A 26,298-nucleotide genomic window follows, 5' to 3' on the forward strand; every position below is an offset into this window, starting at 1 on the left:
AATATCACCAGATCATTTATTTTATTTTATTTAACCTTTATTTAACCAGGCAGAAACATTTAAGAACGACATTCTTATTTCCAAAGATGGCCTGGCAAAAAGCAAAAGCTTATTGAGGGAGAGGGGAAGGGGGCTATGGAATAAAATTCAGGTTGAAAGCACAATGGCACTCAACCACAGCAGTACAACATACAGAAGAAAACAAGCAGGGCATTTGTACATAGGGAATCAGAGAGGTTAAAGAAATAAATAAATAAAAAGTGTTAAAGCACAAGAACACAAAGCAAGACGCTATTTACACCAGACAACAACCACAATCAAGACATAGACTGACTGGCAGAACTGAACAGAGGATCAGATGAACTCATCCATCTAGTCCACTAGGTGCTCATCTTGGAACATCTTTGAGATGACGGAAATCCTAACGCAAGACAGCCTTCATTAATAAAAGGCTGGTACATCACAGTCTGAATAGTATCATCCACAGCGCCACATGGAAAACACTGCGGCATTCCTAAAACTGCAGGTCAGTGAAATCATTCGAACTCCACCGTTTCTCTCCAGACCGTCTAATGTCTAGCCCCGTCACCTGAGCCTGGTTATAGGCAGATACAATGAAATAATAAATAAACAGAGAAACGCTATGCTAAAGGTTCTCCATGAGCCGCTTTTCTATTGGTACACAGGACACCTCACTCCTGTTCTGCAGGAATGGCTGAGAAATGCTCTGACGCAAACGTTCTCTGGACGAAGACACTCGATCCAGAAAGCAGATCACATTCACGTAGTAAAAACTCCGGTGTGCCGTCGACAACGGCTGACACACAAGCGGACAAAGTCAGGATACGACGCCACATCTTAAATTCTTAGACATATGCACTCTCCTGTTTGACCCAGGCAGAGTACAATGTGTGTTTGTGTAGAATCTCTTTGTTTATTTGACTTTCTGAAAACGGAAAAGGTGACATGAGGGCAACTTTGTCGAGCCCCTAAAATAATACGTCTTTTACGATCGACATCTTCAGGTCGTAAAGCCGGGGAACATCCAGTCCACTGGCTTCGTCGTGAGGGATAGACGATATCATCCAAACAGATAGGATTGTGCCACACGTGTTCTGTATATGTACACCGTGAGCTGGAAACTAAAGGTAACATTTTAGGAAAGCTTTGTTTGACTATCTTTAACTCTGTCATAAAAACCGCCAGCTCAGTCACAAAAACTGCGTAGGTGAAGAACAAAAATCAGTCCCATCTATGACAGCAGAGTATCACCTTCACCCAGGCACCCAGGGAAGCCAACATGAGTTATCCCCGGTGATGACAGGTCAGCTGGTAGCGAGACAAGATGCTGCAACACGAGCCTTCTGGAGCGTCAATCTGACTGCTCCCTCTATGCAGCTCGGAGAACAACAGCTGTCTTGTCCTGTGCTACAGAAGAATAAATTCTTCCTGTCCTGTTTTCTTGCCAAACACGGCTGTTAAACCCAAAGAGACAATTCGATGGGAATTGTACAGACTTTCTTTAGGCCTTCAAACCTCTGGACGTGTAGGCGTAGCATACTTGTAACACTGCATACAATTCCCATAGCTTTAGCACAGCATCTAATGCAAGATATAGGTGCTCGAACAAGTCTATAGTTAAGTGTGAATGAAGTCTACAGTTGTAGATAACTGTCTTCCAAATTCCTCTTTGTAAGAAATCCCCTTTGAAGAAGTCTAGAGCTACAGGATCTGAGCTGGGACCATGTGCAGGGTTATCTACTTAGTGTCTGCTATCATGGAAACTTCGGTCAGGTACAGGACAGTGATACAATCACTAGTCCAACTCTGTCATTAGAATGCCACCGTAAAGGATATAAGGCATGAGCTTTTACCACCAATAGCACTGTATGTGGTCACACATTTCCTGAAAATCAAATCACTACTGGCACAATCATCTAAACAGAGACAGAATCTTGCATCAATGTAATGTATGAAGGCAGGTTTGATTCCCACAACAGAAGCAAATGATCATAGCAAGCTTATTGCCACTGTACTAAAGAAGAATACATCTTTCACAGTCAACCTCAAACCTGTTGGATTTTATTGTTACTAAGGTAACTGTGACATGTTAGGCTGATAGATGGAGACAGTTTAGTTTATCTTGAGTGAGGATCATACTGAATCAGACACTCAGGGGTAACATTTGAAAGAATGACAAACTTCAATCTTTCATGCCCTGTCCTGTTCTGATATCCCTATCGTTCTGTCCAGTCAGGGTTAAAGTTAGGCCAGGGGATTTGTCAAGAGATCCTAACTATGTTGTGCTTGTCTCCAGAAGAAAGATGTGTGGGCACATCCACATGACACTTTCCAAACATATATGTATGTGCGTGTTTGTAAACCAATAGTGTTTGAAATATGCTCTATTATCTTGAGCATGTAGTACATTTACGTTTAGTCATTTAGCAGACGCTCTTATCCAGAGCGACTTACAGTGAGTACAGGGAGGGTGAAGTGCCTTGCCCAAGGACACAACGTCATGTGCACCGGCCGGGAAACAAACTGGCAACCTTCAGATTACTAGCCCGATGCTCTATCCGCCTGACTCCCTGTAGACAGTAGATAGTTCCCCGCCTACATAGTTATCAGGTTTCCCTGTATCATAAAGCCAGATTGTGCTACGTGAGGATATTTCCAGGCTGCTGTGTGGTGCTGTTTGCGGGGGAAGCCCCAGGGGGCAGTACAGTCCAGCTCAAGCCTGCTGACTGCTCCGTGACACAAGTCTCTAACGACCTGATCGGACAGGAACTGACACAGTAAGGAGGTGTTTGGTGGCCTTTGACGGCAGAAACGGCCGGTTTACAGAAGAGGGAGGTAATGATTCAAGGAGGACCTGGAGAGAGGCTGGAGACAGCAGGCAACCACAGCTCAACACCACGGAGTTAAGAGACAGTGGTGCCCTCCGGTGGTGTCCTGCTGGTATTGCCATCCAGGATCCAGACCTTGGGTCTACTCCAGTCTCTTTTGTCTGAACTAGTGTCTACTTTATTCTCTAAACTACGAGATATTTCATACTCTATTGTCTAAACTAGGGTCTACTCTATTCTCTAAACTAGGATCTACTTTATTCTCTTTTGTCTAAACTAGGCTCTACTCTATTGCCATGTTACAGTTTTAAAGCCAGAAATGTAATTTCAGTGCAGATGTCATTAATTCAACAGGACATTTACAAAATGTACTGCTGGCTGAATATCATAAACACATCTGTCCTGAAATGTTGAATTTGAGATACTAATTGTGGGGATGATTTACATGTTCCCTCAGAGCCCGAAGCTGTCAGACAGCATTCACTAACCCCATAAACGGACTACCAGTGACTCAATGCGAAAGGCAGAGAGCAAACCTGGGCCTGCCAGTCACAAAACACACACACAGCACCGCATCGCTTCACAGCTGCACGGGCTTCCAGCAAGCCAGCCAGACACAACCTAGTTGCTCCCACATCACTTTGGAGTCCTCACAGGCCGGAAGACACGGGGAGACTCACACAGCTTAGTCGAGGGAGAAAAGCCTTTTGAATAATAAAATCATTCGACAGATACTTAGAGGGCTGGATCGGTTGAGGTGCTTGCGGAGTTACTGGCTCACTGCTGGGTGCTGCAACCAACCCTCTAACCCAAACTGTACCCCGACAACCCGATACATACATCTATAAAATATACACTGAATGATCATCCACCCTGGCACTATGTACACTGCCTTCAGATACAGTCGTGTCCAAAGTATGTCCAAAGTATATCCGAAATAACGCATTCAGAGAGCGTATCTCTGACTTGCTAATCACATGAATGAAAAACCCGAGGTGGCCCTATGAGGGTGTTGAAAGAGGGCTCGTGCGGGCGGGTCCGGGCCGGAGTCGGAGCTGTTTAAACATGCATGAGACCCGTGTCGGCGGGCAGGAGCTGGCGTCAACGCTGGCGTCTGCTCAGGTGTCACCGGAGCGCGACGGGAGCAAAGAACAGGAGATCAGCAGGCGGAGGGGGTATCACATCACCTGCCGTCCGTCTGTTCGGATACCTGGCAGTTGGAAGTACACCTCCATCACATCCAGACACGTACGTCTCTGCTGTTTTATAGTCTGACTTTACGTTTTCGTCTTCGATAGCACCTTTTAAGGTAAGGTTGAGTCGTTCGGTTTGGGGATGGCGGGTTTAAGATAATGTAGGCAGAAGGCTAAACATGATCCCGGGCTTTTCACCTGGACCAAGAGAAAGCTGGTGAACACAGAAGGGAGCTAGTTAACACAGGAGAAAGATAATGAACACAGGAGGAAGGAGGCGGACTCAGTACTCAGGCAAATTATAGCCTGCGATTGAATGATAAAAAATGTGTTTGCGTGATTAACTGATTAATTTATATTTACGTCACAAACCTTTTAGCAGCAGGTACAATTAGCAGCTTGGGAGAGTAAAGGCAGTTCTTTTTAAGGCACTTTGCAGGCCATGTTGTTTGTGTGTGTGATGAGAAGTCTGTTTCCTGCCAACAGACAGGATCCCAGGAGATGGAGTCACGTCAGAGGGAATCTCAGAGACACACCAGGAGGCACAGCAAGAGTCTGCTTCAGGATCTGCTGAGTAAGGGCGCCCTGGCCGGACACAGGGATACACCTGTGAGTACGGAGAGAGATACTGTAGAGAGCTGTGTCTGAGCCACAAGAACACGGGGGAAATATTGATTTCGCTCATGTTTTTCTTTCAAACGACGTACGGATGAAGGGCTTGTTAACCTGGAATCTCCGCCCCCCCCCCCCCCCCCTCTCTCTCTCCTCAGACTCCAGGAGAGCTGATGAGAGATGCCAAGACGGTCCAGTCTATCGCCAGTATCATCAACGGCAGAAGCAGGCTCCTGCTCTTGGAGAGCCCCGACACTGTGGAGGTCTACAAGGTACCTTCACTTCCAAGCCTACAAAAAAAATATCAGACTCTCATTTAAGGCTCAACTATTCACCACTGGTTGGTTGATTTTCTAAGGTGGTTGACTTCCCCTTGAAGGACTTCCTCCAACACATTTCTAAATGCCTACATCTGCTGTGTGTAGCTACCTAAAGCAGTGGCGCCCCCTGGTGGTGGAAGAGGTGACAAGCCAGTTTACCTTCCGTCCATCCCAGTCAAGGCCTCCAGCCTGGGCTCGGTCAGAGCTCCTCTCAGCCTGTCCTGTCCGTACCTGAGCAGCAAGCGCAGAGCTTCCTTCTCCTCCACCGGCTCCCATAGGACTGGGGAGTACGGGAAACAGGTAAGCAGGCAGTTAGTCAGGCAGTTAGTTCCATTCATTTAGACATATAGTTAAACATTAATCACATACATTTTGAGGTAGCTGTACATTATTAACATTCATTTTGACAGATAACTGTATGTGTTACACACATTTTGACAAATTGTTGAACATTGGTCACGTACATTTTGACAGATAGCTGAACATTCGCCAAATACATTTTGACAGATAGCTGAACCTTTGTCACATTCATATTGACAGACAGTCGTGTCTCTGTCACATCTCTGTCAGAGTACCCTGAAAGCACTGAAGGAGGCTAAGCGGTCCAACGTTACCGTGACGATGACCTACCTGGGGCAGGGTCACCCGGGGTCAGGGTCGGGCTCGCCGGCAGATGAGCTGAAGGTGCTCCAGCAGATCTGTGGAGGAGAGAACATCTGTGTCTTCAAGGGCTTGGTGAAAGCAGGAGGTGCCTTTTCTTCCATTTGTAGACCAGGGGCGTAGCCAGGGGTAGGCCTGGGTAGGCACAGGCCTACCCAATTTGTTTGAGGCCTACCCAAAAACGAAAATATATCAGAAAAATGATGCACAAAAATGAAAAGATACCTTATCCATATTTTTCTAGGCCTACCCCAAAATATTTTTCTGGCTACGCCCCTGTTGTAGACGGTTCTGTTTTAATGTCATTTGAGTATTTTTCATGTCTTTCATGGGTGGATTTGATTTGCTGTTGTAAGACAATAACATACTTTTTTTTGCATTTGAATATGAATTCTTTGGGACTTTGGGTTCCACAACGTTTGAAGCACACCCACCTGTTGACAGGCTAGTGTATTGAATAATCATTCTTCTCCAGAGCAATTCCAGTTTGTCTCCCAGAGACACCGAAGTTTCCCCTTCAGCGCCAGCCTGTATGCGAACGGCATGACGGCGGCCCGGATCAGCTCCTGCTGTGAGTACCGCTACGCTCCAGGCTTCCAGCAGGGCCGTGGGAGCTGCTTCCGACTCACGTGGCTGTCGGGGGGGATGCCCTGTTACAGGTCAGGACCCTCAACGGTTGACGTGGTGCATTGCAATAAGCAGGAGCGTTCCGGCAAAGCGCCAAACGCTTTCGACGTTCACTTTGTAGGACACTTTGTAGGCACTTTGTAGGCTGGCGGTTGTGATTAAGGTGGCGTTTCAATCTCGTTCAGATGTACGAGTGTTCGTAACAAATCCAGCTCCTGTCAGCAGCTGAACCATGGCGCTAAAGAGAACTTCCGAGAACTTCCTCTGGACCAAACACTCAGCAATGGTAAAAAAAAAGAAAACGAACAAAAAAAACAACACAAAATGGTTTACTGAAACTTCCCTGACTCGGTGACGCTAGTATTTTGGACCGAGCCCAATTCACAGCAGAACACCATACAGAAACAGCCTACTGCAGCCACTAGGGAGCTGTTCTAACGTGCCTTCTGGTGTCCTGTTAGCAGGCGACGTGGGGTCGTGCCCCTCCTCACCTCTGTTCATCCCGGTCAAACCCGAGAAAGCTGCCAGGCCTAGGAGGAAACAGAGGAAGGAGGACGGCAGCAGCAGGTCCACAGACAGCCAAGCCAGCGCCGCAGTACGGCACAACAGGAAGCCCAAACGGCACCGAGGCCCGTCTGGTCAAAGAGACGACAGCAAGGAGAGCGGCGACAGGGGCCCGGGCTCACACAGGTCAGGAGAGCCAAGCGAGAGTGAGGGCCCAGCGCCATCCGTCCAGAAACTACAGAGCCCACAGAAGAAAACCAAGAAAGCCAAGAACCCCCAGAAAGACCACCAGGAGTCCAATAACCCAGTCACGGTCTCTGGTGAGGATCCTTTCACTCCATGCGTTCTGCTGGGGATAGCTTTATATTATCATAAGAACCTGGCCGCACTTTGATGCTAAGATACAGATGACCTGCAGTCTTTATGTGGGAATTCCATTTATATTCCCTTTGTGAACGAGGATGGAAAAGAACACATTGTTGCTTTTTAAAGATTCATTGCAGGATGAGGAAGCTCTGAGCAAGCAGAACGGCAAGAAGGAGAGGGATTTGGGATCAAATGAGAAAAGCAGAAGTGGGGAAAGACGGAGAGACTTCTATGAAGAGTGTGTGGAAATGAGCGCTGGGCTGGACCTGAGCCCAAACAAACAGACCCGCTTCAAGGCAAACAGTGAGTCAGTAACTGCTGAGGAACCAGGCCAGAATATCCCTGGGTTCTTGTGATCCTTTACATAACACATATTGTCATGCCAATCTCAGAGTGTACCACAGATCCTTACAATACATTGAATGTTTTCTAATGAATGACTTGTAAATGGAAAGTCTTACAGGCTGCACGATTCAATGTCCACAGCTGCTGTACTTTAGAGACATCTGCCAGCCCTGAAACTATTTCAGGTTGTGCCTTTGTTCTCTGTGTGTGTGTCTGTGTGTGTTTGTATGCTTGTATGTGTGCGTTTCTATGTGTGTGTGTGTGTCTGTGTCTAAAGTCCTGGAGAGACGGCGTCTCCAGAAGAGGCTGACCTCGGGTCCCAACGCCACCAGCTCAGACGTGGAGCCCAGCGGGGCGAGTGACAGCCCTCCGGAGCCCGACACACACCCAGAAGCCCAGGCCACAGAGGACAAGCCAGGAGACGTCCCTGAGCAAGACCTGCAGACCCAGGTGGATGAAAGATGAGAGAGGCTGACGGTATCCGTTAGGCTAGCTACTTCCTGGAAGATGAATGAAATACAACCCAAAATATATCAAGTCCGAATCATGACTTGAGATCGTGCCGGACATAGTTTGTCACATGGTTGTAGACATGTCTGGCGTATCTGGCTCAGAGGAGGGTACTTCCCCTGATCCAGATGTCTGAAAACACCACACAGACTAGCAAGGCCTCAGAGCCCCTGCCTTCCCAACCCTGCCTCGCCAGAACTGCTCCCCAAACCTGCCTCAACTACCCTGCCTCACCAACCCTGCTTCCCCAACCCTGCCTCACCTACCCTGCCTCCCTAACCCTGTCTCACTTACCCTGCCTCACAAACCCTGCTTCCCCAACCCTGCCTCAACTACACTGCCTCCCTAGCCCTGCCTCACCTACCCTGCCTTACCATACCCGCCTCACCCATCCTACCTCCCCAACCCTGCCTCACTGACCCTACCTCGTAGCCCCAGCCACAGAGCCCCGGCAACAGAGCCCCTGCCTCCCCAATTCGACCTCCCCGACCCTGTCTCATATCTCCCGCATACTTCCCACCAATATCTTCCCCAGTCCTAGCACAGCCAGGCCAGCAGATTCCTGAGTTATCCTAACAGACAAATAGTAAATGTCTCTGGACTTAGATTAGGGATCCAAGCTCGCTTTTGGTCTGGCTGTGGCGCAGACAGTTTGTGTTTCACGAGTGCCAATAAGCAGACGAGCCATTGGTCTCGGTAGTGAGAGGATTCTGAACTTACACGAGACATTTTTATCAGCCTTACATCATTTGTTTGGATTTCTCGATGTGCTACATTCACATTCATCATCAGGGACAAGAGCCATGTTTGGCTGCTTTGCGTCGAATTCAAAATACATATACATTTCACGCTCGCAAACACTGCTCGCTCCTTTGTCCTTGCTAGCTGAACGCCATGATGACAGTGCTGAACGGGTCGGACGAGGTGGAGCAGCTGGTTCTGAGGAACACGGGCCTGACGGATGAGCTCCTCCAGAGCCTGGCCCTGGGGCTGAAAACCAGCCCGTCCGAGGTCACTCTCCTCAACCTCAACCTCAACCACGTGGGCCCCTACGGCTCCCTGGTGCTCCTGGACCTGCTGAGAGCCAAGCCCCAGGTCAGGGCTCTCCTGTGAGTCCCTCTCTCGTCTGCCTCTCGTCTCCCCGGTTCCACTTTAACATTGTCCATGCTGCCCTCCCTTCAGCCTTCAGACAACTTAAGTGCTTGAGTGCACTTTAGACGAACGGTGTTGACAGTTTTTGAAATGCTGCTTCCCTTGTGTCTGCAGCTTGTTCGGCAACCAGCTCGGCGACTCGGGAGTTCTGACGTTGCTGAGCGGACTAGCGGAGCTACAGACGCAGGAGATGATCCAACCGGACCAGAACGTGACCTCTCACCCCGAGTTCTCCTCCCTCCTTGCTTCCGGGGTCTCTGTCTACAACTTTGTGCTACTGGAGTTGGACCTGGGAGGAAATGGGCTGAGCAGTGATGGGCTGAAGGTGTTAGCCTCCTACATGAGACACTATTCCCAGCTGCAGTATCTGGGGCTGGCTCAGACCAGGGCGGGGGACCTGGAGGCGTGGGCAGAGCTGTTCCAGAGCATCAAGGGGAACACGTCCCTCTGTCACATCATCCTGGACGAGAGCGACCTGGGAGACGTGGGCGTCAGGCTGTTCGCGGACATGCTGATGGTGAACTGGAACGTGAGGAGGGTGGACCTGGACTGCAATGGCATCAGTGACGTCGGGGGTGGGGACCTCCTGACCGCGTTGCTCTGCCGAGGACAGGCCGCCCTCCACCACCTCAGTCTGGAGAGGAACCAGGTCAGCGAAGGACTGATGAGTCTCATACAACAGGAGGTCAGATGTCTTTGAGACAAACGTTTTGTTTCGGGTCTGCTGTCTGGAGTCAGAGCAGAGAGCACGAAGCAGAAGTCTCACAGGAGAGAAGAGAGTCCAGGGAGAGACATTTCTTTGTCTTCTGGAATGTTCTGGAGTGTGTCGCATACGTTGTATGGGAACAAGGGAAAGCAGGGAAGTGAAAATCTCAGGCTACTAGTTTGTCCTTTTAAAAATAAATCTAGCAGGTCTTGCCCAGTGAACTGGATCTGATTTAATTATATCTGAACATCTCAGCAGGTTTAGGCTGTGGTTTGGAGCACTTGAATGAAGCCTTTCTTCTATGTGGTTGACCTCTTCTTTTCTGCCCACCCTGAAGGACGCACCTCATAGCCACTCTCACCCCTTCCTGTTGATTCATCCAGAAACACCTGAAACTGAACTCAGAAGAGCTTAATGATCTCTGGAATATCATGTTTGAGAAGTTTACACCTCCGTGACAAGAGTCATTTAAAATCAGTTACGCCTGTCTTAGATTCAGTGTATTAAAACAAACCTGTCTACAGTGTGCAAATAAAACGAATCCACTCATTTGTGCTCTGAGGTCTGTGTTCACGCTGCACACTTTTTAATCTGACAGCAAAAACTACAGTACAGGCTCACCCTTTCAAAAAGGCTGCCAATGAATGGTCATCACTTGTCCATATCAAAACCGGATTAAGCTACGAAACACTAAGACAAACCATGTCAAGGTGCTTCATCTCAGTGTTCTCTGAGACTCTTCATGCATCAAACAATACTTCCCTTTCAGAACCAAAGCAGACTCGAATCTTGGCCCAGAATCTCATTTGTTCTTTCGCCACGACATTCTGAGAATAACTGTAAACTCGGATCAAAGCTTGTCAAGTAGGTTATCAGCCCGGGTCCACAGTTGCCAAAAGCGACTGTGCTGAAACCAATCCCTCCACATGTCATGGGGGGGGGGGGGGGGGGGGGGGGGGGGGGTGACAGGGAGATGAGATGCCTGTACCTGACGATTACAAGACAAATGCAGCTACCAAAGACCAGCAGCTCTTCTGCAGACCGGAACCTTCTGTGGAGCCGTTAGCTCTGCAGCTAGGCCAAATAGATGAATGGTGCACACTTTGCTCATTGTAACCAGGACAACTAGCTTCCTTGCTCCTCACATAGGACTGTTAGGACAGTGGATTTTTTCTGAAAAGATAAGCTCTGTATTTGATCTTTTTGAATATTTTATTTTAAGCTTTAAAACCTCATGATACCCAGGAGTTGGAAGTGAAAGGGGGTGGCCATTATCACATAGATGAATCAACATTTATCTCATGGAACAAAGCTGGCTACCAAGACTCTCAGGTCCTGCTGGACTCAGTTCAGTCAACTCTTTGTCTGTAGCTAATGGTATTTAAATCTGCCCTGAAATCAATACTATACGGCCACACGGCTCTTTCAGCTGCCCAGCAGTGATTATGGAAACTCTGTCTTCACAGCTTTTACAGTACAGGTCCGCCTGGGAAGTTGCGTTTCCCTCAACTGCTCCCGTCTGTAGCTCTGGTACGCCGATTCCTACTCAACGACACCGCAGGTTACACCTACGTGACAAGCCACAGTTATATGAGCAGGCCGTACCTAGTGGGGGTGGGGAGGGGGGGGGGGGGGGGGGGGGCACCAGCTCAGCTACATGTTACACCGTACGACCATATAACGAGCCAGTGTCTTTTTACAAAGGGATCGTTCATGTGTGACGTGCGAGGTTCTCCTGTGTCTCTGAGGATCCCCGCATCGGTCGGGCACGGTAGGACGACACACCTCTTTGGTCAATGTGTGGAGGGAGCTTGACCGTTTCTGGAAAGATCCAAATATGACACACGCGTCCAGAGAGCTCTGAGGCACGTCGGCAAACTGAGAAACGGTGGGGATGTCAGACACGGGTGTCGTTTCTGAATGAAATCCTTTAATGCGGATTTATGGAATGTCAATATGTAATCTAAAAGCTCTTATTTGGGCCTTAATACTGTATCTGGACAAAATGTCAGCCTTCTGGACCCTGGCCATTCATTTAATGAATACGACACACCCCTCTCACAATTGGAGCTTTCCATTCTTTTTACAGCATGCGTCTGCATGTGTGTGTGAGTATGTGTGTGTACGTGAGTGTACATGTGTGTGTGTGTGTCTATGTGTGTGTGTGCGTGTGTCCGGTTCTCTTCATGCATTTAAAACCCCCAGGGTCCATGTTTGTGTTTACAGGAAGCCGTGAGCAGTGGACTTAAAAACAGCAGCATCTTTTTCCAGCCTGGTTGAGCTCCTGCTGTCTGTCCCACTCACGTGCGGCTGGCAGCACCTGACCAATGGGAGGCCGTATGTCGTTTTCACCTCCAAATGTATTCGCTTTAAGCAGGGGCGCAAGAGTGACACTGCAGTCCACCCTGAAAGACGTCCGCTTCTCTGGGACAGAGGGGGAGACGCAGAGGAAAGTCTTTTCCTGTGAATAAAAAGGCTTTGCGGTGTTTCCACCCGATCCCGCTCGCGACCCCGGCCGTGACAGCTGGCGAGGCTGCAGGTTTCCGAGGCGGCAGGCTGAGCCGTCCGGCAGGCGGGGACGTGAGAGGGCATGCCTGTGGTCAGGCCTGGCAGCGGATGACAGCAGGGCTGTATATCTGTGAGATGCGGCGCTCCAGTGAGATTCCTCTCTAGACCCATCCGCTCGCCACCACAGATCCGGCCAGACGACACGGAGGGGAGATTTACAGACGGGCCTTCGCTTCTGACCAGGAGGCATGGGAGCTACTGTAAAAAAAAAACGAAAGAACTCTGCTCGCTCGTACACGTGACAGTGAACTCCCCCCCCCCCCTCCTATCGCCATAGCATAGCTTCTGTCGGCCCATTCGATCTGTCTGGTGTGAAGAGTTAACAGCATGAGTAATCAACATGGTACTTCATGACCCATGTCCAGCCCTTAGTGTTTGAAAGTGTGATGTGCGATTCCAAAGGGAGAGTGCACTCTGTTGTCACTGCACCACAGCACAAACTGCATTGTGAGGTATCTTAATGATTAGACTATCAGGTGGTTTCCCTTTCTGAGATATGACACATACTACACAACTTGTAAATGCTGCTGGAAGACGATCTGCACAATACACTACTCTCAATCTACAATCTTTCGGATGAATGTACGATTGAGACTTCAGCACAGGAGCGTCACCAAGCGCGGTTTACCAACACTGGGGTATGTATGAGCGTTTCTCTGCCACAAATAGATATTTCCTCTCAATTTCCTGTTTTAATCTATGGAATGGCCAGGCAAAGAATGTGGGATGGCTTTATGAAGTCCAGATGTGTCCTGATTCAGGCTTCAGAGGACTATACCCCCAAGACTTGTGAATACAACATGGTATTTGTGCTCATCATGCAAGATTTTCCATCACTCTAATTATAACAAGACATCTGATTGGGACAGCTAGGACATAATCTCGGGGCTGCAGGGCATAACAGAGTAGGCAGTGTAAAGGGATACAATGGATGAAATTAGCATAGTTTGTCCAAAGTGTGACTCATTTTTAAGTTTCAGTGATATAGCCATTCATTTTCCGGATGAATAGTTACTTTAATGTACAGCGAATCAACGATGATAGTATGTTGTATACTTGACTGCACTGTCCAATGCATGGGATCCTTATACAGTGGATGTCTGGCATACGGTTGCTGGCCACATTGACTCCTTCAATCCTTCAATTTCCTGCAGACAATGAACTTCTAATATCTATTGTAATATGAGGGTATAAAGACCAGATGACTTCCATTATCCAACACCAGTCTGGAATAAAAACCATGGCACAGTCCTGCACACCTGTCAATGGTTAGACAAGGTCTCCAAGATGGCAGTCACGTGATGAATGGAAGAAATTCAACTCATAAAAAAAACGACAAACTGGCCCTCTAACTTCAGTTTCAGAGCGTCATGTGTTTTAAACCGTTCGCCAGTCCACTTATTCCACTATAACTCATTCATGAGTTGATCATAAAAGGGCTTTTGGCAAAATAGGAATGAAAGAGAAATATCTCGCGCTGGCCGCGTCTCTCTCGTCGGAGTGGAGCAGGAACTCTTTCACCTGTATCCCCGTGGCCGAGCATAGACTGCCGTCAAGTGCAATAGCATCACAACTGAGCACAGAGACAATGCAGCTAAACACCACAGACAGGCAGCTCTGCAGCCCAGAGACCACAAACATTACTTCCCTTGTCTGAGGGGTAACTAAATATACCATCAGACATAGAAGCTAGACAGGTAGAAGGGAATTGCTCTTTCAAGGTGGTGGGCACCCTTCCTGCCTCTGCACAGGCCAGAACTGTGAGGGTCTCTGTGCGAGGCGGAGGAATCCAGTTGCAAGGAGCTGAATCGAAGCTCTGTTGGGGCTTAGCTGGACACTGTCACTGTGTGTTTGTTGAGGGAGGGTCAACGAGGACTTTATTTGGCAGAGGAATTTCACAGCACACGACTGCAGAAGCACCAACGGAGCCCCACTCGAGGAAGTGATAGCTGTCAGTCAAGGGGGCAGAGCGCTGGCCTAGACCAATTAAGTGGAGATAATTAAGCCATGAGAATGCTTATCATAGCTATTCTTTCAACTACACACCGCATCTGTGAAAATAATGAAACCCAGATTAGAATTTTGTTGCAATTTTAACACACGGTACTACAGATTATTGCATCGTCACTGTGGACTTGCTTCGGACAAAACAAGTGTGCAGTGTAAACAAACGGTTCCTCCATTTGTTTTAGGTCTAGACAGTTACAGGCCCATAAATAACTTGACAGCTGTGCTCATACCTGAAGGTGCTGTGTCAGTAGTAGGTGTCGAAAGTTGAGACTCATTGTTGACCCTGCTTGTGGTTTTACTAGTCCATTACTGTGGCGATGGAAGGTAAAACACGCTTTGCTTTCGAAGACACACCTTCAAATGAAACACCATTCATGTGATACATTTGTTTCCTTCGATGTCAGCTGAGGGCGATAGAGGGAGGTGTGTTAAGTCCAGAGAATTCCCTCACTCCACAATAACTTGCACATTGGAAACGTCAGCTAACAAGGCGGTCGTCATCCATTCTAATGTTCTCATGGAAAGGTAAAGAAGTTGGATCTTTCCTTCTGAAATGCAACATCCTCCGGTTCCCTGAGAAAAACACGCTGATGGACCGTGTTTTCTCTGTCATCTTTACAAAGAAAAATTACTTAACTTAAGACAATGAAAAGAGAGGAAGGATTTACTCTAGGTAGATTGGTGTAATTCGCTTCTTCGTCAATGCTGTAAGTATAACATGGAATGTAAATAATTCGCGGGTTTCTGCCATCTCTGGACGGTTGTACAAACTCTCAAAAAAGAATGAAGTAGCCGCTATGGATCTGGACAATGCCCCGTACTCCAAACTCAGACCAGCTGGAGTCGGGGGGTGAGTACACTGCAGACCATCATAACTCATTGTTACGCTTTCATGTTGTTTAAACCAAAACATATGTCTCTAAAGAAAATACATCTCGAACAAAGTGAGTTCATGGCAGTGGACCAGCTACAATGACTATCTCAGTGATAGTCATCAGTCGATGAATGAATGATACCCGTAGCCAAGTTCATAAAGCACTTAGTCATGAAATTACTGCCGCCCCCCCCCCCCCCGCCCCCCCTCTTTTTCACATGTTCCAGCAGAGTTTATTTATGCTTTGTGATTTGAGCGAAGCCAAAGGAGTCCCTAAAAGGCTTTGTTTGTGTTTGTCTTCCTGGACCAGTACTGCAGGCACGTTATCTTAAATGTTATGTGGTCAGTGCAGTTCATCTCCCCTCAGCCTCTGACTGCTGCAGCCAGCCACTACTGTGGGATGGAAATTATGGGATGTGTGTGAGGTGGAAGAGATCCTCTCATTCTGCTCCTCTTTCTCTCCTCCCTCTCCCCCTTATCCCCTCCCTTTCTCCTCCCTCTCTCCTCCCTCTCCCTTCTTCAGTGTGAACTCGAAGCTGCTCTCGGCCTGTTGGCTGTCCGGCCAGGGAAACTCCTAAAATATTGCATCATATTACTGTTTGAGCAACTAGTGGTCACAGTTCAGCAGACATTACTTGAACAGCTCTGTCTCCTAACATCATTCACTGGAATGGTGTAAAAACCTAAAACTGAGCAGTAATTCAGAAAGTTGAAAGGAGACTCTCAGTGACCGAAACCTGTGGTTCACTGCTGGTTTTCCTCTTTTCCCTGGTGAAGTAGTTCACTGCAGGTCGCTGAGGGGCTAAGGTGGAACGAAACCACAAGCTAAACAACTTTCTTAGATGATGGATATGTAGCTTATCCAACCCATAACCACACGCTGTAAGGGACTCACGCTCTGATTTTTTTACTGTAGCACTACCAGGCTATCATTCCACTGCTGTTACAGCTTCCAAGCATCCTCAGGACTGTTTGGATGCATAACTTCAACACTTCAACATCTGAAACTGCCGAGAGACGTTCCAGACTGAGAGCCTCCTGGCTTGGCCACATCAAGGGGCTCTTTCAGGGACTAAACGAATGCAATGGCGAACATCGTCGACTCGTGTCACTGTTTGAACGCGATTGGTCTCATCTGTTCAGTGACGGTGTTGATCCAGATGTGCCTTACTTTGGTCGGACTGTGGGTGGCGCTCCCCCTGATGATGGTGATGTTAGGCCTCTGAGGTTCTCTCTAGGCAGACTGTGTGTGTGTGTTGGTGTGTGTTGGTGTGTGTTGGGGGTGGGGGGATAGATAAGAAACAGCTCACTGACTGTAAACAGCTGTGGAGGTTGGCGGAAGCTGCCGGTCGTGTTGGAGCAGAGCAGGAGTAATGCACAGAAAGGAGGGCTTAATCTCGTACAGAAAACCACCTCGACACTACTACTGGGAGATAATCGAATAAATAACACATACCTGTTAAACAAAACAACCAAAACATAAAACATTTTGACATAACAATTTGACATAACAAAGGAGGCTTCCGATGAAAGTATATACCGTGGTGGTGTTGACTGTTTCAGAGCCTTTCATGACATGAGGATCATTTCCCGGCAGGCATGGCATCCAACTCTTCCAAACCAAGGTGCTTCATCCTGGCTGTGGCATTTTTGTATGTGACCGCTGTCTCTCTCTCTCTCCCCCCCCCCTCCCCCCAGGAGAGCCCTAGTTCTCTGGGTTCTGCTGTCCTGCTCCTGTTTCGTGGGGCTCGCTCACGCGCCTGCTGAAGGTAAGTTCTCTTTGGGAGTGAGGGTGATGATGACTCAGTCTGGTTAGGCTTTCAGGAGGAACATTTAACAGTCTCGGAAACATAACAGGCATGTTGGACCGGGAAGGGATACTATACAGCACTGGGAAACACTGAAGTGTCCTTAGAGGAGTCGAGACCCAATTGTTAGCCTGGCCCAGGTGATGTAGTCAGACAGGGGTTAGCCTGGCCCAGGTGATGTGGTCGGACAGGTTAGCCTGGCCCAGGTGATGTGGTGTGACATGAGGTTAGCCTGGCCCAGGTGATGTGGTGTGACATGGGGTTAGCCTGGCCCATGTGATATGGTAGGACAAGGGTTAGCCTGGCCCAGGTGATGTGGTCGGACAGGGGTTAGCCTGGCCCAGCTGATGTGGTCGGACAGGTTAGCCTGGCCCAGGTGATGTAGAGGGACAGGGGTTAGCCTGGCCTGATGTGGTGTGACAGGGGTTAGCCTGGCCCAGGTGATGTAGAGGGACAGGGGTTAGCCTGGCCCAGCTGATGTGGTGGGACAGGTTAGCCTGGCTCAGGTGATGTGGTGGGACAAGGGTTAGCCTGGCCCAGGGGATGTGGTGGGACAGGTTGGCTTGGCTCAGGTGATGTGGTGGGACAAGGGTTAGCCTGGCCCAGGGGATGTGGTGGGACAGGTTAGCTTGGCTCAGGTGATGTGGTGGGACAAGGGTTAGCCTGGCCCAGGGGATGTGGTGGGACAGGTTAGCTTGGTTCAGGTGATGTGGTGGGACAAGGGTTAGCCTGGCCCAGGGGATGTGGTGGGACAGGTTAGCCTGGCCCAGCTGATGTGGTGGGACAGGTTAGCCTGGCCCAGGTGATGTGGTGTGTATCGCTCTGTGTTGTGTCAATGCAAGAACGGGTTATCCAGAGATGAACTGTGGCTTTCTCTTGTTGTTCTTGCATTGAATCTGCCCATACCATACAGCTCAAGTGTGTGTGTGTGTCCACAGAAAAGCCATGCCCAGCGTGGACAGGGTCACCACCCTATCCACACACATGACTCGTGGCCCAGCTGCTCATGGTCACATACTGTAGTCACCACAGTTCTCTTTGCTGCAGTCATTCAACCTTGTCAGTCCTTGGGTTTTGGTTGTCCACATTTGTTTAGCATTACAAGAGGGAGGCTACATAAGCGTATCAATTACAACAGGGTAGCATCGGACACTGAAATGCAATGAATCACCTTGCACTCTGCATAGCGTTTGGGTGGATTTGTTGACATAAGGTAAACACTGTAATATACCATCTGCTTTCTGCTTCCCGACAGCTAGCCAATTAGCCAGGTGCCTTTTTAACAAGTATTGTTTACATCACAGATATCACTGACAACGCTTAAAGGTCTGGCACACTTTTAAGGCAGCACTCCACAGGAAATGTTGCCGGTGAGATTTTGTAAACCAAATAAGTTACTGAAACTTTTCGTGCAGCTGATTTGATTCATAATATTGAATGTCTTGGAAGTTCAAGTCTAGACTCTAAGTACAAGTGGTTTAGATTCAGAGATGAATTCTGGACACAATACACAAACTAAACTCATACAGGATTGCAGTGACAAGTAGTTTCTGTGTGTGTATGTGTGTGTGTGTGAGTGTGTGTGTGTGTGTAACCTTATTTCTTCCCATGAGTTGGCCATTCAGGCCTTATAGCAAGGAGTGAAAGTCTGCTGCAATTCAACTTAATGAAGTTGGCTTGTCAAGTTACCATCCTTACTCTGTTAGCAGATCAGGCGTTTCCAGCTGGAGTATTGCCTGTCTCTGCTGAAACACAATTACTATCCCCTCAAGGGACCCATTGACCTCTTGTTTCTAGACTTTTTCTGGAACACAGGCTGACAGCCCAGTTGTATAATCTTCAGGCTGGTAAAATGGATGCATGGCCTCATTAAAAGTCCTCTTATGCTTACCCTGCCATATGATGTCCACAAGCTCTGTCCATTTACTCTGAGATGCTCCGTTTGAACTGTCCAGTATGGAAGGCTTTGCTTGTGCTACCTGAGAAACCATATGAATGGGAGGCGTTTTGCTTCTGGTGTGCTTAGTGTTAAGGACAGTCAGAAGTGAAAGGCCTTAGCTCTCACTCACTGAAGCTTGCTACCAGAGGCATGGGAGTTTACAGCAGTTGAACATGTATATGACCTCATACATATTCATCCACATTATTTTTTTAGAGTGATGATGTAGTCTCATTTGATAATGCACTACGTATGGTATTGCAACCTGTCGTTTCCACTTAGTTTAATGATAGGAATTCCAGTGTTAAAAAAAACCAAACTAAATCATATTGAGGTTCTTACACAGGATTTGCTGTGCCATCCAATCAAAGGAATGAATTATGTACTAAGAGTCTCCAGAAAATCAATGCTTGCAAATCTGTATTTAACAACCTGGCTGTATCGACCAGGAGGTACTATGATGCTATATTGTACTATGTGGTAACTGTGGTTCTGCTGTCCTGTAGATGTGGATGTTCTGGAGCAGTTGGGACTCACTGGGAGAAGAAGTCCTCCATCGTCCGGGTCCCGCTCCGCCCCCCACGGAGTCATCCCCTTCAAGTCTGGGGTCATCCTCACCCAGCGGGCTCGGCTCCAGACCGCTGTGGGCTCCGTCTTCCCCTCCGGCAGCACCGACCTCTCCCTGATCCTCAGCCTGCGGTCCCACCGCGTCGCCAGCGTCTTCCTCTTCACCATCCTGTCCAGGAGGAGGAAGCTGCAGCTGGGCCTGCAGCTGGTCCCCGGCCAGGTGCTGGTGCACCTGGGGCAGGAGAACTCTGTGAGCTTCGACTACGACGTCCACGACGGCCGCTGGCACCACCTGGCCGTGGACATCCGCGGCCGGCGGGTTTCGCTCTACGCCTCCTGCGGGAGGACGAGAGTCCACGCGGATTTGCCTTCAAAGGAGGAGGAGACCCTGGACCCCGAGGGCTCCTTCCTCCTGGGGAAGATGAACCAGAACTATGCGCCGTTTGAAGGCGCCATTTGTCAGTTTGATATTTATCCGTCTGCCTTGGCGGCTCATAACTATTGTCGGTACCTTAAGAAACAGTGCAGGGAGGCGGAGACGTACCGGGCGAATCTACCCCCGCTCCTTCCCCTTCTTTTCCATGACCCTAACTTTACTGTCACCCCTGTAGCCCCTCGGCCATTGACAGATGCATCCAGGAAGGCCCTTAGCCCTGGTTTCACCCTGACTGGGGAAAAGACCAGAACAAATCTTTTTCCGACTCAGAGTTCGTCATTACTCAACCTGTCCTCGTGGAGTAACGGTGGGATGACCCCAAAACGTGGTTCCACGTCCCTCTCTCTTCCTGCGACGCCGGCTCCTTCAACAGGTAGCCCCTGGCTAGAGCACCCCCTCCAGGCTGAGGCCCAAACTGTTCCTGCCCCCCTCGGGACCGGTGGAGCACAAACATCCCGACACGGCGGCCCTAAAACCGGCGACACAGGCTTCAGTTTACAAAGGCAGCCACCTCAGGGGAAAAGTATGGCCTCGCCAGTTTCCACCAGGCCACCTGAGGCGCAGACGAAACCGTCCTCCACCGCAGCGCCCGGAGAGATGGCGTCTTCGCACGCGTTCACCCACAAGAGGCAGACGGCAGTGCTTCCAAAGAAACCAAAGCCAAAAGTGCTGGGTGTGCAGCACATCAACCCCACCTGGCCTTCCCTCGTCACTCCGGCTGCCACAGATGGCTTCCAAACGTTTGGGTTGGAACCGACCCAGTTTTCCCTGCTGGCAGGACCCACGGGCCTGAAAGGGGAACCAGGACCAGTGGTAAGAACATGGTGTGACATATGAAAGCCGGTGTGAATCTGTCTATGCATGTGTTAGAACTCTAGGCTTATGTTGTCTGTCCGTGTTGCTCGGAGAACTTGTGCTGTGCGTCTAATTGCCATTAAGGGAATTATCACCGAAATAACACGAAGGAAGGGTGTGTCAGACAGAATTGTGGTGCTCTAGAACATTTTCCTTCTTGGTGGCGCACAGTTTTGTAGGGCCGGAGGATGAGTGGGAGGGAGGGTCATCCATCTTTGGAAGTCCCTGGACAGAATGCACTCGACCCTAGTTCGAATCCAGCCCGGGCCATTTCCCTCCCTCCCTCCCATCTCCTGTCTCTTCCCTTTCCTGTCGCCATAATGCAGAAATGCCCTCAAATAAAGAGAACCAGCCAGGCTCCGTGGTGTGACTTGGTGCTTAGTATAGCCCTTGGGTAGGCTAACGCTGAGGCGCTACATTCCTCCTGCAGGGTGAGAGGGTGAAGGGGAAGAAGGAAGACATTTAAAGCGAGGTCAAAGGTCAGGGCCGCACCTTGACGTGTCAAGTTAAAGTTATACTGGATGTAGAAGTGGCATCGTGGATGTGTGAGTAGCCCTGCTGGAAGCTGTCAGAGCTGACGCATCTCTACACGTGAGGTCAAAGGGCAAATACTGGTTCGAACAAGGGTAGAACACAGTAGAACAAGATTAGAACACTGTTTGAAGACTCAGCTGAACAGAACACTGCAAAGGCCAGTCCGTAGAAGAAGAGTAGATCGCTGGATAGAGTCATAGGAGAGCACAGTGGTGAAATGATTGGGAAACCAAACCTCTGTTTTACGTCGTGCTGATAAATGAACTTTTTTTTTATGAACGTCTGAAATGTTGGAACAGCTTTCAAAACTATAACAAGCTTGAGTGTTGAGTTTGTAACAGGCGGTTAATATCCCATAGTGTAATGGTAATTTCTTCCTATTTAACTGTTGTTATGGTGCCCAGATGGTAGGCTTGAGGCTTTGCTTGTTTTTTCAAGATATTGTGAATTAGTGGACCTTGACTTTTGGCCTTGGCAAGGTGCCCTATAACATTCTAGCCACTGGCGCGCTCTAAAATGTCAGCATTCAACACGGCCTGCATTCATACTCAGATGACATGTTATTAAACGATTTTCTTATGTCGATTTTGTGAGTAGACAATAGACAAGATGGACAATAGTTTGACAGTTAGCCAGTTGAATGAAAGCGGCCATGTGAGGAACCTGGTTGCTCTGCTAGAGAGAAGGGTTACCCCCAGTTTCCATGGTTGACGAGGCGCACACAGACTATTACATCACACTCCACCCAGCCGGGGAACACGCTCGGCGAGGCTCCGCGCTCTGCGCTGACGGGGACGAGCCGTGTTCCAGCCAGCGTCGTGCGTCAACGTGCCGTTCACTGCTCCTGTTACGCAACGCCCCTCCTCATCCTCCAGTGTTCTCGATGAGAAGTAGCCCAACTGAAAAGTTGGGATTTGCCCCGAATGGACGGATGCCGAGCTGGTTTCCCTATCAGGCCAATCAGACGGCTGATTTCTCTGCTGCGCTTCCACATTGTACACTGTAAAACATCCGAAGGCTTCGAAAAGCTTGCATGCTTTTTCCTCGCTCATATTGGAAATGAGATCCTTACTTTCCATTAGGCTGCCCCCTCATTCCAGTTGACCTTTCCCCGCTCTTCTAATCCATGTGAGTAAGTGCTTTTTAAAGGTAGATGATACCCACCACCATCAACATGAGCCGCGTTTGCTGGTCCCAGCAGCAGGTATCTTGCCGGTACGAGTCTGACAATGGCCTGTTGTAATGGAAAAAGGACTGAAATGACATTGCTTTCGGTAGAAGCGAACTGCCTTGTAACACAACTCCTAAACCTGCCAACATATCACTGAAGCCCTTTGGAGTTCACAAGCGATTTTTCACCCAGGCTGTCCTTAGTGTAAGATATTACCCAACGCTGCAGGAAGCAGACTGAGTCATGTGGGTCTTCTACACTGGAGCAGCACTGGTGGGGGTGATTAGGTTCATTGGCCGGTGGTCCCGTGCCCCATCTCTCTGCGACGTAACGCTTCTGTCAGCCTGATGTCTCTTCCTCTCTCTCTCTCTCCTTCCAGGGACAGATGGGACCTCCGGGGAAGCCCGGCCAGCCAGGAAGGAGAGGTCCTCGGGTGAGTCTTCGCCGTGTTTCCCCCCTGGTGCTCCTACGAGCTCTGCAGCCAAGCTCTCATCCCCCCAGTTCATCCTTTACACTAAGCCCCACGGTGCCTGGCTCGGGTCTGGCCCACAGTTTTCCGACAGCAATACACAAAAATAAGACTATTAGCGATAGTTTGATGAAAAAGGCTTCTGATGAAGCACTCAATAACGTGTCTGGATTATGGCGTGTTATTCTCTTTCCGAACTTGGTTTTTCTTTTGGCTCTGATCAAGCACTGTTTGCTGCTGCCAAGGTCTGCTTCCAAAAGCTGGAGAGCGAACGGATGGAAGACTGGTAATCTACCTGGAGCCAAAGAGAAATTAGCTCTGTGTACAATGGTCTGATTGTTTCGACGTACTTCATTTATTTGTTTAGATTGAGTTCAAGTAGTGTTTATCTTAACCAGAAGTGGTTTAGCCGATTCATCCCAGCACAATCAGACACATCCATAATTGTGCCCCAAAATTCTTTTCGGAGTAAATACAATTTGGACTTTCCTATATATTTATTAGTCCAGTGGCACGTTATTTATGTGTGAAAGAAGGATGTGGGTTCTGGGTTGTGGGCTACCTGCAGCAAACCAGACTGTGACTCGTCCTCCATGGGTTATGCTGTGGGAACCCAATCTCTTTAAACAACGAAGAAAGACCATTTTGTCAGATTTTATTAAAAGCATTTAAGACCTTTCTTCAACCCTAGTAAACCTCTCACAATACCACTGGTAGTAGGGTCGAATTTTGACGGATGTGGGGGGTAAAAGCTTGATCTTGGTTCTCCTTTCTCCTTCCCCCTCAACCTGTAAAGCCATGACATAAGGTGTACTCCAGCAACTGTTGCCATCCCAGAATAAGAGGCAAAGAGGACTAGATGTGGGGCATGCTAATTGAACTCAGCCTCTTTGGTGAGACCCGGTTTGTAGTGTATGGAGGAGGCTACTGTGGCTAACTATGGAGGAGGCTACTGTGGCTAACTATGGAGGAGGCTACTGTAGTTCTCAGAACAAACCCTTGTGCGACGTGAAACTGGGGCGTGAAACTTGCGTCAAAAGTCCCAAATGTGTCAACATTTTCTATAAAATACTCCCCGTTTGATTTCAGCGTGCCGTAACTTGTAAAATGGGTTTGGTTCGGAGGAGGGTATTGCAGCCCGTGCTGGCGTCACCTGGTGTTCATGATATCTCTCTCCAGCCTGTGAGACCCCAGAGGGTGTAAGAGCGCCTGTTCTGGCTTCATGGCCTGTAAAAACCGTTTGCGCCCAAGTGTCACCCGTGTAAAAGGCTCTGGCCCCAATCCTAAACCTGGTGGCAGTTCTCCCTTCGTGACACGCTGGCGTCACCGCGCTCTGTCAGGTGTTGGAGGCTGCGTGGTCGTTAACATGCGTGCTAAGCATGAGCATCTGTATGTACACTGTGTGTGTGTGAGCAGGTGATTTGAAGCGGATCTGCAGTTTACATTTACATTTAGTCATTTAGCAGACGCTCTTATCCAGAGCGATTTACAGTAAGTACCGGGACATTCACCCCGAAGGCAAGTAGGGTGAAGTGCCTTGCCCAAGGATACAACGTCATGTGCACCGACCGGGAATCGAACTGGCAACCTTCAGATTACTAGCCCATAGCTCTAACCGCTCAGCCAGCTGACTCCTTGTTTAAACATCATGACTACCAACGCACAACTCTTCTTCCTCTTCCTCATGCCACACTCATACGGTCTGAGGTGGATGAGACGCAAAGTGTCCCCAAATCTTCCTCTCTCTCCCCCTCTATCTCTCTCCCTGTATCTCTCTATCTGCCTCTCTCTATCTCCCACCCTGTATCTTTCCTTGTGCCTTTATCTCTCTTTCTCTCCCCATCTCTCTGTCTCTGTTTTTCCCCTGTATCTCTCTCTCTCTTTTCTCACCCCCTTCTTTTATCGGATGATTTTCAGGATTTATCATCCAGTGTCATCCAAATCCAGTGCGATGCCCTGCATGGCTGAATAGGGAGAAGCTTTAGATGAGCTCCTGGTCATTGTCTCCACATGTGAAGTGTACTTGTGACTGATGGGGCCTGAATGCCTGTCTGCCTGTCTGTCTGTCTGCCTGTCTTCCTCTCTCTCTCTCTCTCTCTCTCTCCTGACCTCTTGGTCTTTCTCCCCCTCTCCTGTATCCCTCCTTATCATATGTCTCCCCTTTCTGCCCCCTGCTCTGTTTGACACTGACTCAAATACAGCAACACTGACTCACATACAGCAACACTGACTCAAATACAGCAACACTAACTCACATACAGCAACAGCAACACTGACTCAAATACAGCAGCACTAACTCAAATACCGCAACAGCAACACTGACTCACATGCAGCAACACTAATTCAAAAATACAGTGTGTTCACAAGAGAACCCAGGAAGGTTAACAATGCCCACTACAGTAATATGTGGAGACATTAGCTAGGGTGATGCTCCGCTAGCCCAGGAGCTATCCTTCACCATGCACTTCTGCTGATAAATGTCCCCATCTGGTTCCCTGCTGAAGCGGGGTGATTTTCACAGTTCAGTGGAGAACACCGTTTGTGGCAAAGCGAGGGGAAAATGGTGTGTGATGGACGAACGGCCTTCACCCTGGGACCCCTGGATCCTCGTGGAAAAAGGAAGGGATGAGGGGGGGAAATCACATCCATATGTTAAAACTCAGACAGACACGAGGCAGAAAGGCAGCCAGACAAGCAGACAGACAGACAGACAGACAGGCAGGCAGGTAGACAGACATACAGGCATACTATAAAGTAACATAGCTAAGTCCCCTCTGTGCTCTTCAGCTTCATGTATTCTCTCTGTTGCAGGGTCCTCCTGGTCCCCATGGCAACCCTGGTCGTCCCGGCCCGTCTGGACACAAGGTATGTACAATAAGATTTGACAAGGGGGCATCGCAGTCAGGGGCCCAATATTGAGGCTATTTGTGAAGAATGTGCAGGCTCTATCTTCTATCTGTCTCTCATTTTGCCTGTGTTGTCGGGGCTGGTTTGGCTGTGTGTATCTACAGTAGCTGACCCACGGGAAGTCCATACGTTTTATAACATTCATTTTTTCAAAACACCTGGCTGTGTTCCTTATTTTTTGTGTTGAATGTCGCTACAGTATGTGTTCCTTGTTGGTACATAGCATTTGTCGTTTGTTGGCAATATTTCATTTCATGTCTGCAATGTTGACACCAGCCTTTGGACAGATCTGTTCCCGCCAGGGAAACCATAACAT

General features: G+C 48.8%; 3 protein-coding genes across 3 annotated transcripts in view; all 3 read left to right on the forward strand.

Moving 5' to 3' along the window:
- The first annotated feature begins 3,914 nt into the window (after positions 1-3,914).
- LOC124463575 lies at positions 3,915-5,757 on the forward strand. The gene is made up of 5 exons (XM_047015322.1): positions 3,915-4,097; positions 4,529-4,651; positions 4,813-4,926; positions 5,080-5,274; positions 5,545-5,757. Exons 1-5 carry the CDS (start codon positions 3,915-3,917, stop codon positions 5,755-5,757), a joined length of 828 nt encoding a protein of 275 aa, XP_046871278.1.
- Positions 5,758-5,981: 224 nt separating this feature from the next.
- On the forward strand, positions 5,982-10,221 carry LOC124463597. The gene is made up of 7 exons (XM_047015366.1): positions 5,982-6,293; positions 6,447-6,547; positions 6,723-7,085; positions 7,258-7,434; positions 7,754-7,926; positions 8,872-9,095; positions 9,253-10,221. Exons 1-7 carry the CDS (start codon positions 6,178-6,180, stop codon positions 9,836-9,838), a joined length of 1,740 nt encoding a protein of 579 aa, XP_046871322.1. The 5' UTR covers positions 5,982-6,177; the 3' UTR covers positions 9,839-10,221.
- Positions 10,222-14,815: 4,594 nt separating this feature from the next.
- col27a1b (collagen, type XXVII, alpha 1b) overlaps positions 14,816-26,298 on the forward strand; it is a 40,276-nt gene continuing 28,793 nt past the window's right edge. The window contains exons 1-5 of the mRNA XM_047015365.1: positions 14,816-15,272; positions 16,995-17,065; positions 19,550-20,859; positions 22,986-23,039; positions 25,887-25,940. Coding sequence (XP_046871321.1) covers positions 15,220-15,272; positions 16,995-17,065; positions 19,550-20,859; positions 22,986-23,039; positions 25,887-25,940 — 1,542 coding nt within the window. The 5' untranslated portion in view covers positions 14,816-15,219. The remainder of the gene's footprint in view (positions 15,273-16,994; positions 17,066-19,549; positions 20,860-22,985; positions 23,040-25,886; positions 25,941-26,298) is intronic.

Source organism: Hypomesus transpacificus, unplaced genomic scaffold, assembly GCF_021917145.1.
Source record: "Hypomesus transpacificus isolate Combined female unplaced genomic scaffold, fHypTra1 scaffold_30, whole genome shotgun sequence".
NCBI classification, from domain to species: Eukaryota; Metazoa; Chordata; class Actinopteri; order Osmeriformes; family Osmeridae; genus Hypomesus; species Hypomesus transpacificus.

Bases quoted from the DNA above. Each gene is read 5' to 3' on its own strand.
- LOC124463575 (XM_047015322.1), top strand. From the start codon at position 3,915: ATGCATGAGACCCGTGTCGGCGGGCAGGAGCTGGCGTCAACGCTGGCG. The intron at 4,098-4,528 runs GTACGTCTCTGC...TCCTGCCAACAG, and splicing joins CCTCCATCACATCCAGACAC to ACAGGATCCCAGGAGATGGA. The intron at 5,275-5,544 runs GTAAGCAGGCAG...CATCTCTGTCAG, and splicing joins CTGGGGAGTACGGGAAACAG to AGTACCCTGAAAGCACTGAA.
- LOC124463597 (XM_047015366.1), top strand. From the start codon at position 6,178: ATGACGGCGGCCCGGATCAGCTCCTGCTGTGAGTACCGCTACGCTCCA. The intron at 6,294-6,446 runs GTCAGGACCCTC...AATCTCGTTCAG, and splicing joins GGGGGGATGCCCTGTTACAG to ATGTACGAGTGTTCGTAACA. The intron at 7,086-7,257 runs GTGAGGATCCTT...TGCTTTTTAAAG, and splicing joins TAACCCAGTCACGGTCTCTG to ATTCATTGCAGGATGAGGAA.